This window comes from Myxocyprinus asiaticus, chromosome 18 (genome assembly GCF_019703515.2).
Source record: "Myxocyprinus asiaticus isolate MX2 ecotype Aquarium Trade chromosome 18, UBuf_Myxa_2, whole genome shotgun sequence".
NCBI lineage: Eukaryota > Metazoa > Chordata > Actinopteri > Cypriniformes > Catostomidae > Myxocyprinus > Myxocyprinus asiaticus.
The window spans coordinates 41,091,696-41,105,413 of NC_059361.1; the positions used below are offsets into that span (position 1 = coordinate 41,091,696).

Here is a 13,718-nt window from a genome sequence, read left to right on the forward strand (position 1 = left end):
GCCTCTGCACTTTTAATATTTCCTTCCAACTCCACGAGTTCTTGTGCTTTGGATTTTTTTTATGAATGAGGCATACTGTATGATCCGCCCCCTAAGAACCGCCTTAAGTGCCTCCCAAGCCATGCCCACAGAGGATACTGAGGACCAGTTGGTCTCCATATAAACATGGATTTCAGTCTTTAACATTTGTTGGAAATTAGGATTTTGCAAAAGGGATACATTAAGGCGCCAACTATATGATTTCTTTTTCTCCATACGTGGCAACACCTCTAAACTCACCAGGGTGTGATCTGACACTAAAATGTTTCTAATTGAGCAATCAGATGAAATGACAGATTTGGATAAAAAAAAAAAAAAAAAAAAAGTTTCTACCAGATGGGTTCAAAAGTCTCCAAATATCTGCAAGACCAAGATATTTACACATCCTGTGAAGCGTCAATGTTGCTGTAGGGGGCTTGCACACTTTTGCTTCACTATGATCAAGGACTGAGTCCATCAAAAGATTAAAGTCTCCTCCCAATATTATATCATAAGGGGTGCCAGCGGTTTGCAACGTCCCTTCAAGATCTATAAAAAAGCCCTGGTCATCAGCGTTAGGTGCGTAAATATTAGCCAAAAAAAAAAAAAAAACCACATCCACCCCATATCTTCCCAAATTTTTCAGCTTCCTGCGGGGAGAGATGTGTTTCTTCAAGAAACACTATCATATTTCTTACGTTTAAGAAAAGTAATAACCTTCCTTTTTATGGGGTGCCCCAACCCATTCACATTCCATGTGGAGAGAGAGATAGTACACTCATTAACATTTGACATTTTGATATAGTAGAATAAATTGTCAAAAACAAAATTATACACACCACATTCCCCATTAATGAAACAATCAAACCCCGAACTTCCCCCCCGAACAAAACAAAATGTGCGCATTAGCCCTGCACACGAAAGCACCAACCGGTGACGATCCCTCTAAACTCAAAAAGGTCCATGAATGCCTACGAGCCCCCAGGACAACTTTGCCATGGGATTGCTCAAATTTGCCTCAAATTTGTGAGGCAAAAATTACATAACAGAAAATACTTAGTAAAATAAACCCAGCAAATAGGAAGAATGAACACAAAGAACATGTAGATTCATTCACAGAACTGTCTCAAAAGGTGTGATCTTCCACAAAACAAATTCCAGCCAATACAAAACCGTTCAGATTCCTCAGACAGACAAATGAATGTTCAGTGAGCTGGCTGTTAGGAGTTCAACAGATGAGGTATTCATTCCAATGTCCCGTTAAAAAAAAAACACCACACACACACACACACACAACTCAAACTATAGCCAGCAGGAGGAATAAGCACGAAGAACAAACAGATTAATCCACAACTGTTCCAAAGGAGTGTTATTCAATAGAACAAGCTCCAGCCGCTAGGCGGAACCAACACAAAAAGAAACAAAACCGGCATCCCGGTTCCCCAGGTGGTCGATTGGTCAATTCACTTGGAGGCCACATAAAAGAATATACCATGACTTACATAATCTGTCAACTTTATAAAAGACATCCTTTGTGTGAGCATGTAGATATTTTGCGGTCATCCGTAATGTCCACTCTCAAACTGGCCAGGAACTTCAATGCAAAATTTCTTTAAGGAAAAGTGTTATTCACAAAACAAGCTCCGGCCACTAGGCAGAGCCAACACAAAAAGAAAAAAAAAAAAACCAAAATGATGCCCAGCTTCCTCAAGAGTAAGTACAGTGAGTTGACCCACTCACATGAGAAACATCCAATGGTTTACTCATATTTGAACATTGATTCAATAAAAGACATTTCCTGATATGGACATGTAAATACTTTGTGACCGACCTTAGTTTCTATTCTCATTTTGGCCGGAAACATTAGAGCAAAAGTAATCTTTCACCGATGTAAGAGTTCCTTACATTCCTTGAACCGATCGCGGTTCTCTCGTCGAGTTCGCAAAGTCCTGGAACAAGAAAATATTATGGTTCTTCCAAGAAAGCTTCCATTTGCTCCTCACCTGGCGCAACACAAGATCTTTCAGATGATCTCAGAAATCTGGCCAGAATTGATCGGGGCCCATCTCCCTCAGCAAATCTGTGAGCTGGGACTCTGTGAGCTTGCTCAATTTCCAGCTTGTGGCCTGTTATGTCGAGCAGACTCGGGAAAAGCTCCCCTAGGAATTTCACCATATCTCATACCTCCTCATGCTCAGGAATTCCAACAATTCGAACATTATTCCTGCGGCTTCTATTCTCAAGATCTTCAAGCTTTAAGGAGATGTTCCAGATCAACTTTGGTCATGGGCGGATTAGCGGTTAATTCCCTCTCCGAAGATTCCAAAAAAAAAAAAAAAAAAAAACACAATTCGTTTCTCAACATCAGTCACTCTTGTAACTAACTCAGATAATATTGTTTCCATCGCCGTAATCGATCATCGTATTACAGCGAGATCCTCAAAGTCAGCAAGAATCTTCGTCAACTTCACCGACATTTTGGACAACTGACGCTGGATTCCTTCTCCCGCCGTGCCATCCAAATTGAGTCCCCGGTCTGTAGGGGCTTTCATCCTGAACACGCAAGTGTCTTTTAATGTCTCCAGAGCCCGAGGATTTTGACTTCTTTGCTATGTTTTGCATCAAAGAGCAAATGTGTAACTGGGTGTATCAAAATTCACCAGATTATAACATGAAAATAATTTAGTAGTCATTTTTGTATTACTTTAGTATAAATACATGTTAATTTGGATTCATCTGTTGTTTTTTTCTGCGATTTTTCTATTTCTTGCAGCAAAGGAGAAAAGTAAATGACACGTTTCCATATCATCATTACACCAGTGAGGTTTTGCAGGACTACCCTTACAAAAAAAAAAAAAAATTCATGGCAAACTTGCCGCAAATTTGCCACTGATAATTTTCACATGCAAATGAGCTTTGCGGAAAATTGTCCATTGTTGTCAAAGGTTTGCCAGAGGTTCACCACTACCGGAGAAGAGCTACAAACTTCTGGCAGACATCTGCGGCAAATCAAAAGCTCATTTGCATGTGAAGATAACAAGTGGTAAATTCACTGCAAGATTGCAGCTAGTTTCGATTTTTTTGTAAGGATAGTTACATGTTAAAATAATAAAGTATGTAAACAGTTGTCTCTTCCATATGTTTATTAAGATATTAAAACAGTGCCCAAAAAAAAAAACAAATGTTGACCAAGTATGACAACACTCAAGCCATCAGACTTTTGCAAGCTTCCAGCAGGAAACTCAAGGTAAATCCACTGATATATTTTATAGTGGGTAACGAGTCCATAGAACGCATCCACGAGAATGTAAAAACGCAAAAGAACGCACATTTATAGATGTAATTAAACGAATAATAAAAATACACTTAAATACTTTCAGGGACGTAATACATCCAAGTGATCCTAATGGTCAATTAATGAATTATTTGATATAGGTTTCCAACTGGTTTGATTATTTTATGTGTTTTAAAGTAATAACCACCTACAGTAAATTACATGTTCAAAACTGGTTAACCAAACAATTCATTTATGGTAAAATATTGCCAATTTATATCATATGTAACGAATATTGTTGACAGTATGTACCATATACATTCAGAGTGTGTGTATATATAAGCATTTACAATTTGTCAACACAGCACCAAAGCACGGAAGAGGAACTAATCAATGACTTTGTATACAGGAGGCCCATCAAGAGTGGGCAAAGGGGTGGGCAACAGATGGAAGGAATTGTTCTACCCAGTGAGATCTGGGTCTTAGCTGTCTGCTACGTGATACTGTAAAATGAGGCCTAAATGAAGCAGAGGCTGCAAAAATACAGTAATGTGCAAAGTCTCTTATTTGTAAGTCGCTTTGAATAAAAATGTCAGCTAAATGACTGAATGTAAATATAATTACCCCAATCTGAAAAGGTAAACTGTCAATTCAGTCATACAGTACAGTACCGTTAATGACCTTACAGTGAACATTACTTGTTGCACAGTTCTTATAGTATAACATACAGTATTGACAACACACTCTGTACTCACAGAATTGACAGAACGTCATTCCAGTGTCACACAATCTTCATATCACATGTTTTAGTACAAATTTGGTTATTTGTAACGATGCTCTGCTGCTGGCAATGATGAAGACGATGATGTGAAGATGAAGAACCCAAGTGCAGTTTATTTACAAAGTGAGAACCAATAACCCTGACTACAAAACAAAACATGAACTAGATTTGACTATGGCTTGGCTTGGCTTGGCTTGGCTACAAAGTTACATTCACATCTACATTCAATACTTGCCAAAGACACTATGGAAAACATGAGGCTTAAATACATGGACATGGGGGAACATAAACCAGTGAACAAATAGAACTCATAACAAGCTAATTAAACAATGAACCAATGAAAACAGAACACATGAACATGGAGGGAAAACAGGAATCACATGACAAGGGAAACAGGAACTAAACATTTAAAAATAAAAGACATGAATCAACAAAATACACATGACACTATTAAAGGCATTATACAGTGATGTGAATTTCCTATTGTGATTTTGTAGTAGTGAACCAATTTTTTTAATGAATTTTTTTAATTAATTTTTTACCCCCTTTTCTCCCAATTTGGAATGCCCAATTCCCACTACTTAGTAGGTCCTCGTGGTGGCGCGGTTACTCACATCAATATGGGTGGTGGAGGACAAGTCTCAGTTGCCTCTGCCTCTGAGACCGTCAATACACGCATCTTTTCACATGGCTCGTTGTGCATGACACCACGGAGACTCCGCATGTGGAGGCTCATGCTATTCTCTGCAATCTACGCACAACTTACCACGCACTCCATTGAGATCGAGAACCATTAATCATGACCATGATGAGGTTACCCTATGTGACTCTACCCTCCCTGGCAACTGGGCCAATTTGGTTGCTTAGGAGACCTGGCTGGAGTCACTCAGCACACCCTGGATTTGAACTTGTGACTCCAGGGGTGGTAGTCAGCGTCAGTACTCACTGATCTACCCAGGCCCCCTTGAAACATTTTTAATCAACAGATCTCTCCCCTGCCTGAACACAGCGACTGTGCTGAATAGTAACATTATATATGATACAGATGATATTCTCTGGTATGACCAGATTAGAGACAATATTCTGATTTAGAATAAATGTGACTTCACTTTCTTTACTGTTTTTTTACCCTCTTTAATAGCTTGAGTGAATTATTTTGAGTGCTTGTACTTTTTTTAATGTGAACATGTTTAAACCTTTTCAACATGATGACGAGATATTATTAATTTATTCAGAAAATAAGAGACTCCACAACACTCACTGATTAAAGATATATGACAGTATTACTGATATAATCTCTATATAATTATATTGTTACATCACAGAGTTTCACTGTTGATCCTCTAAAAACCCAAAATCCAGGATATAGAGGTTGAGTGAAGGTGGTCTGGACTCTGTGGATGAGGGTCTTCTTGTGAGAAACGCTGTAGAAGCACAAAGTTCCTGCACTGTAATCCACATACACTCCTATTCTGCATGAGCTGGAGGGTACAGGGAGATCAGTGTGTTTGTTATTGTGAATGAATGAGTAACTGGAGGAAGAACAGAACAAACTCCAGGACTGATCATTATATCCAAATCCACACTCATTTATCCTTCCCTTCCTGCTGATGCTCTTATATGACACTGATACATACACACCATCACACCCACTCCATTCAGTCTCCCAATAACAGCGTCCACACATTCTCTCTCTACACAACACCTGACGGAAACAATCAAATCTGTCTGGATGATCAGGATACTGCTGGACTGAGTCAGTACAAGAAGCCACTCTATTCCCCTCAGACAGACGGAGGCGTTTATTAACTGTGTTTGGATCCAGAGTGAACTGATGGAAATCTGATGAAGATAAAACACATCTGAATCAGCAAATATTAATTTTAAACATGAAAATAAAGATCTTTACATTGCTGAACTGTTTAAACTGTATTAAGTATTGTGTTTAGTAGAACTTACTAGATGATCCTTTATGTTTATATATATTAACATGATCAGTTATAATTAAAGTTGTCTTACAGTACAGTCTATATTAAACATTTTAAGATTGGATTTAATAAGGTTTAAATAAGACCATGTTTAATATTGATTAAATAAACTAACCTCTGAGATACTTTTGCATCTTTTGTGATGACAAAAACATTTTTGTTTGCTTTTTTTCTTTCTGTTTTATTCCTGTAAATGTTTTTTTTTTTTGGAAGTTCTGCTAACTTTTTTATGTTTGTTTGAACCTGCAGACTTTGACCTCTAAGACATCAGTATGGTATCCATTAAGGCTGCACAGTTGATTAAGATGAAAATTGCTATATGGCCTTGGTACTAAACCACAAAAGGCTGCATTTTATAAAACAATCTGCATTCAGTGCTTCAGTCAGCGATGTGTGATTAAGTGCCCTCTACAGGTGTGCTGAGCAGCATAGCAATATTAGATGATGTTTATCGTATTACAATTCAAATTGTCTTGCTGGAGATGCCTTTGATAGGTCCCGGATTCCTTCTCTTTCCCTCTGTGCAAAACATCTTAAATAACATTTTCCTACAAGCTCTATGGGTATGTAAGGAGAAAGTGCAAGTGCATTTCTAATTTTCTCCAGGTCGGACTTAGTCATATGGGGTTGATGAACACTGGTGTCTTTTCCAAGGAGACCATGAGGGCGCCAGCGGGCGAGCTGGTTACCACGGGGCACCGGTGGGCGAGTTGGTTACCACGGGGGTGCCAACGAACGAGCTGGTTACCAAGAGGGTGGTGACGGGCAAGCTGGTGACCGCGAGGGCACCAGCAGGTGAGCTGGTGACAACAGGGGCATCAGTGGATGGCCAGGAGGCCAGAGTGGAGCCTGTGGATATGAAGACTCAGGTGGTGGCCACAGACCAGGGGACACTGGTGAGGTCAAGGCAACAGGGGACTCTGGCAATATAAAGGTACTAAGGAACTCAGGTGAAGTCAAGATACTAGGGGACTAATGCAATGTCAAGATACCAGTGGTAACATTGGGTCACGTGACACCATGCGAGGTTCGGACGTGTGAACGGTGAGCTCTGCGCACTTTGCTAGTTTTAACACTATTAATGACATAAAGTGGTGATATTTGATACATGCTGTTCCATAACTGTTCTAGGAGGACAATATGTCAAAGAATTCTAAATTCTAAAGCTGACACCCTCAAGAAGGCCCAGAGTCAGGGAGTCGATTTGGTTGGAGAAATGAGGGAAATTCGGCGAGAGATGTTGAACATGTCGGCAATGCTGACAAAGGTCGTTGCTGAATTGGAGGATCTTTCTGTAATACGTTGATCGATCACTGCCATGAAATTGAAATTCTCTGAGGTGGTTACAAGAGTGGGGAATGTCGAGAAACTGATCAGTTATCTAGTCATCGGAGAGGGAATTATCTGCTAATCCGCTAGGGACCAAGGTGGATTTGGAGCGTGTCTGGGAGAAGCTGGAGGACATGGAGAACCGTAGCTGGTGGAATAACATCAGAATCATTGGAATTCCTGAGGCCGAAGAGGGTCAGGATATGGTGAAATTCCTGGATGGGCTCTTTCCGAATCTGCTTGACATAACAGCCCATAAGCTGGAAATCGAGTGTGCTCACAGGGTTCCAGCTCGGCGATCCGCTGAGGGAGACAGGCCCCAATCAATTCTGGCCAAATTTCTGAGATCATCCGATAAAGATCTTGTGTTACACAAGGCGAGGAGTAAGAAGAACCACAGCATTTTCTTGTTGCGAATTCAACAAGAGCGAAACGTGATAGATTCAAGGAATGCCAGAAACTCTTACATCAACGGAAGGTCACTTTTGCCCTGATATTCCCAGCCAAATTGAGAATAGATGCCAAGGATGGCCATAAAATTATTCACATGCCCACAGCAACCGATGTCCTTCATAAAGTCAATGGAGTATGTTATTTTGTGGTACTCACATTGCAGCCGAGTGGACCAACTCACTGAACATTCACTTGACTGTTCGAGGAAACTGACAGCCTTTTTTTATTCTTTTTGTGCTGGTTCTGCCTAGCGGCTGGAGTATGTTTTGTGGAGTAACACTCCTTTGTTTTGTGGATTGAACAGGAAGTTCTTGCCCCTATTTTGCCATTGCAAATGCTTTCTATCAAACTAATCAGAGAAGTTAAGTTACACCCCAATATCTATTATTTTTATTATATTATCTATTATTTGCTCTCAGTATGGACAAAAGTGTCCAGAGTGTTTAATTCGGTCATTTATTTAAATGTTGCCTTGTGCATATGGCTGAACCCAAAATTATGTATTAATAAGTCCCCTTTCTGCTGGTCAGAGTGGATTGTGAGGGAGGTTAATGCACTCGGAGTCCTATATGAGAGTGGAGTGTTGAGATCCTTTGAAAATTTGATTCAACATTTTGGGATTCCCAGATCTGTACTATTTTTGGGAGTAGCATAATCCCCCCCCCCCTAAAGTGGCAGAAACTCTGGGAGTAGTGATTACTGCTTTTGGAAAAGGTCATGAGACATCAGTGTATTACTCGCTGCTAATTCAGAGTCTGGGGGATGGAGCTTTAACTTCTATAAAGAGATTTTGGAAGAAAGATTTAAACTTGGTATTGGAGGAGGGAGTGTGTGCTAGAATTCTAAAAAACGTTAAGTCTGCATCTTGAGATGTGCCTTATGCAATTAAAGATTTTACTTCAATTCTATTGGACCCCCTCTAGATTGTATAGGTTTGGTCTTAAAGACACTCCCACCTGCTGGAAATGCCAATCAGAAGATGGAGACACAACCCATATTTTTTGGTGGTGTGTTAAGATCCAAGAATTTTGGTTGAAGGTTCAGAGTTTTAAGTGTGACATATTGGGTATTCAAATTTAATTTTGCCCCAGACTCTGTATTTTAGGTGATTGGGCGGTCATCAATATAGGGGATAAACACATAAAAAATTGGGTCCTAACCAGTGTTATGATTGGCAGACAGATTGTTTTAAGGGGATGGAAGTTGGCTGGAGCGCCCTCATTTCAAGAGTGGTGCATGGAGATGGGGAGGGTGGCGGCTTTCGAGGAAGTGTCATGTAGAAGGCTGGAGTTGGATTCATTTGATGGGAAATGGGGCAGCTATTTGGCGTTCTTGGAGGGCTCTCGGGGAGGGGCAGTGGAGAGAGAAGTATATTTTTTTATGTGTGTGTGCATACTCATGTGACCACAGGGCTGTTTGTTGAGGGTTTGATTGGGAGGGGGAGGGGTAATAGTGGGGGTTAAATGTTGATTCTGTGAACATATATATTTTGCTTTTCTTTGTTAATTGTATGAATCAATAAAAACCAGTTAATCAGAAACAAAATACTAGGAGTCTTATGCAATGTCAAGATATCAGGGGACTAATACAATGTTAAGTCACTAGGGGACTCAGGAAATGTCAAGGCACTAGGGGACTCAGACGAGGGCAATGGCACCGAATCAGGAACCTCTGGGACGACCGAATCTAGGATCACCAGGACCACCGAAGCTGAGACCACCGAGGCTAGGATCACCATGACCACCAAAGCTGAGACCACCGAGGCTAGGATCACCATGACCACCAAAGCTGAGACCACTGAGGCTGGGATCACAGAGGCCACTGAAGCTGGGACCACAGAGGCTGGGACCACCAAAACCAACGGAGCAGGGAGCTGAAGGGCCTCTGACATAGTAGTCTCTGGGTCAATTGGAGGGAGAGCCTCTGTCATAGAAGTCTCCGGAAGCACCGAAGCAGATGACTTCCTCTTCGTCTTCCACCTGCAGTGACCTTACGATGAAAGAGCGCTAGCCTCATCCTCACATGAAGGGTATACAGTTTCCAGAGTGATGTTGACATGTTCCCTCCATGTGAGTTGTCCAATCCAGTAAGTGGATTTTAAAATGGAATCTTCCCAGTTTGACCGGTTTGCTAGAGCAACAATGCGAGCTAAGTATTTCAAAAAGGGAAGTACTGCCTGTCATAGTTCCATAAATTCAGCTGCTAGTTCCATGGTAAGGTCAGTTTTTTTTGTAATGCAGTGTCACAATGAGCAGAAGGAAAAAGGATCTATGGGGCAGCCTTTATTATAATTATCCAAAATCAAAGGTTCATGAATCCAAGAAATACCAAAAAAGACTAAAATACCAAAACATGAACTCTAACAACACTCACGACAAAACAGCCTCACAAATGACAAGAAATGACAAAGACATAGAGAACATGAGGGCATTATATACGTACACAAAGACTAGCAGCAATACACATCTGTTTTCTTTATGACTTACGTTGAAGGAACTCCTCTCTGATCAGAACAATGTTGATGTGTCTGACTAAAGGAATCATCAAACATAAACAGTGTCATTCTCATGTAAAAAAAAATATGTTCTAAGATGTTTTTACAAGATATTACATGATGCATGACTCATTTGTGAGAGCAAACAAATGTTCAATGTTTTACCTACCAGAAATCTTTTTAATCTCCTCTTTGCAGAAATCCTCCAGTTTGTCTCTCAGCTGAGAGACAGATTGTTTTATATCTTCAACAGAGAGAGTGGAACTGACAGTAATTCTGCCTGTAGATTCTGGAGGTGCAGAGAGAGACTGGAAACACTACAAAGCACACACAAATAAAAACACCTCATCACCTGCACACTTCTGCCTCAAACCTGCACTACAGTCAAATGATGCTGGTCTTGTTGACTTATCTTTAGTGACTCAAGAGCCAGTAGATGTAGTTTTCAACAGCATGTTCTTGCTAGAGAGCACTGTGGTGTTTTTCTAGATCTCTGTTACCTGCAGGAAATGGATGTGATCATCTGTGTGTGAAACCTGCTCCAGCTCAGCGTCTCTCCTCCTCAGATCAGCGATCTCCTGCTCCATTCGCTCCATGAGTCCTTCAGCTCGACTCACTGCAGCTTTTTCCTGATCTCTGATCAGCTGTGTCATCTCAGAGCGGCTTCTCTCTATGGAGTGCATCAGCTCAGTAAAGATCCTCTCACTGTACTCCACTGCTGTCTGTGCAGAGCGCTGTTACACACACATTACAATCACACAGTGAAAGAGCTCCAGCACTGGAAGAGAGTCTCAAACTTCTCTTCTGCTCAAAACTCACCTGATGAGATGCCACAGACTCTCTCAGCCGCTGAAGATCTTTCTCTCTCTCCTGGATTCTCTGCTTGTATTTTCTCTGGGTCTCTTTCAAGTGTTTCTGTTGAACACAGATATAAAAGTAAAATGAGAAATTAATCATAAAACTACATATTGCAAAATTATCCTGTAAACAGTTTTATGACAGATGTTAGAAAGGTTGGTGTGATGTAGTGGTTTGGTTCTGGACTAGTACCCGAAGGTGGTCAGTTGGCTTTTCATGCATAAATCATTATTAATACCTTATATTAATGTATAACTTAAGTTCATACCTGTTTCTCTGTCCTCTCTGCTGCAGCTGATACAGTGTCATGGTTTTTATGTTCAACCATCGTACACAGAATACAAATACACTTTTGGTCAGAGCGACAGAAAACCTCCAGCAGTCGACCATGTTGCGAGCAGATCATCTCCTGGAGTCGTCCAGTGGCATCCATCAAAAAGTGTCTCTTACCTTTAAAGAGATTCTCATGTTGATCAAGGTGATTTTGACAGTAAGAGTTCAGACACACCACACAGGACTTGACAGCTTTGTATTTTCTTCCAGAACAGACATCACACTCCACATCTCCAACTCCAGCATCAACAGGAACATCAGCTTGAAGTTTAGTCTTCTTTAGTTTCTCCACCACTTCAGCCAGCATGGTGTTTTTATTTAAAGCAGGTCTTGTAGTGAAGGTCTGTCTGCACTGAGGGCATCGGTAGACTCCCTTCTGATCATCCTGATTCCAGCAGTCTGTAATACAGCTCATACAGTAACTGTGTCCACAGGGAATAGTCACTGGATCCTTCAGTAGATCCAAACACACTGGACAGCTCAATTGATCTGAAGAAATATTAGCTTTTGCCATTTCACTACATGTAAAAAGATAGAGAGACACATATAACTTCAAAACCACACTTAAGTTTCATTTTCTCTGAACTGAAGAGCTGAAATAGTTTCCTGTTTCTGTGTTTGAATGACTTGTGTAAAATAGGTGTGTCTTTAAAGTGCAACTTGACTGTTATATAATGCACATTCACAGTTTAAACAACAGCACTGTTAATATCACACAAAAAATTTACCAATTCACAACAGTAAAAATGTTTACTGAATGCACATTTATTTGTCAGAACACTTTTACTATTTCAACATTTCTATAAATAACATATAACGGTAACAAACAAAAAATAAATGGAGTACTGAAAACGTTTTTATTGAATTTGATTATTGGTCATTGGACAACGTAGCATAAAACATTCTGTGATAAATATGGGCACAAGTTTCACCATGACCAAAGTTAAAATGTAAAACACAAAGGACACAGAAATACATAAAGACATACACTGATGAGCCAAAATATTATGACCACTCACAGGAGAAGTGAATAATGTTGACCATCTCCTAACAAGGCCACATGTCAAGGTCTGGGTAGATTAGTTGGTAAGCGAACAATCAGTTCTCATAGTCAATGTGTTGAATAAAGGGGAAAAGGGCAGAAGTAAAACCTGAGTGACTTTGACAAGGGCCAAATTGTTATGGCCAGTCAACTAGTTCAGAGCATCTCTGAAACAGTAAGGCTTGTGGGGTGCTCACGGTCAGTAGTGGTGAGTACCTACCAAGAGTGGTCCGAGGAAGGACAAACCATGAACTGGCGACAGGGTGTTGGGCACCCAAGGCTCATCGATGCGAGAGGGCAATGAAGGCTATCCCTTCTGGTCAGAATCGACAAAGGGTCTACTGTGGCACAAGTCACAGAAACTTTTAATGATGGTTAAGGGAGGAACGTGTTACAACACACAGTGCATCGCACCTTGCTGCGCAGCCACAGACCAGTTAGAGTGCCCATGATGACCCCTGTCCACCGTCGAATGCGCCTACAATGGGCTCATGATCGTCAGAACCGGACATTGGAGCAGTAGAAGGTCGCCTGGTCTGATGAGCCTCATTTTCTTTTATATCACGTGGACGGCCATGTACATGTGCTCCGTTTATCTGGGGAAGTGATGGCACCGGGATGCAATGTGGGAAGACAACAGACCTGTAGAGGTAGTGTGATGCTCTGGGCAATGTTCTGATGGGAAACCCTGTGTCCGGCCATTCATTTTGACACGTGCACCTGCCTAAACATCGTTGCAGACCAGGTACACCCCTTCATGGCAATGATATTCCCTGATGGCAGTAGCCTCTTTCAGCAGGATAATATGCCCTGCCACAGTGCACAAACTGTTCAGGAATGGTTTGAGTAACATGATGAAGAATTCAAGATGTTGTCATGGCCTCCAAATTCCCCAGATCTTAATCTGATTGAGCATCTGTGGGATGTGCAGGACCAACAATTCTGATCCACGGTGGCTCCACCTCACAACTTATAGGACTTTAAGGATCTGCTGCTAATGTCTTAGTGCCAGATACCACAGGACACCTTCAGGGGTCTTGTAGAGTCCATGCCTCAGAGGAGCAAATGCATATTAGGCAGGTGGTCATAATTTTTTGGCTCATCAGTGTACACAGAGAATGAACGTTTTGTTTTGTATGTGTTTTGAT

The 13,718-nt window shown here is 41.0% G+C and overlaps 1 protein-coding gene across 1 annotated transcript; it reads right to left on the bottom strand.

Moving 5' to 3' along the window:
- Window positions 1-3,306: 3,306 nt before the first annotated feature.
- Window positions 3,307-12,101, bottom strand: LOC127456331 (E3 ubiquitin-protein ligase TRIM16-like). Its single transcript, XM_051724777.1, has 6 exons — window positions 11,464-12,101; window positions 11,157-11,252; window positions 10,838-11,071; window positions 10,507-10,654; window positions 10,330-10,374; window positions 3,307-5,915 (listed from the first exon to the last, which is right to left on the bottom strand). The coding sequence occupies exons 1-6, from the start codon at window positions 12,040-12,042 to the stop codon at window positions 5,380-5,382; spliced, it is 1,638 nt and encodes a 545-aa protein (XP_051580737.1). The 5' UTR covers window positions 12,043-12,101; the 3' UTR covers window positions 3,307-5,379.
- Between the last annotated feature and the right edge of the window lie 1,617 nt (window positions 12,102-13,718).

Coding starts and splice junctions, on each gene's coding strand:
- LOC127456331 (XM_051724777.1), bottom strand. CDS start 12,042: ATGGCAAAAGCTAATATTTCTTCAGATCAATTGAGCTGTCCAGTGTGT. Junction 11,072..11,156: donor AGTCTGTGGCATCTCATCAG/GTGAGTTTTGAG, acceptor TGTGTGTAACAG/CGCTCTGCACAGACAGCAGT. Junction 10,655..10,837: donor ATCACATCCATTTCCTGCAG/GTAACAGAGATC, acceptor TGTGCTTTGTAG/TGTTTCCAGTCTCTCTCTGC.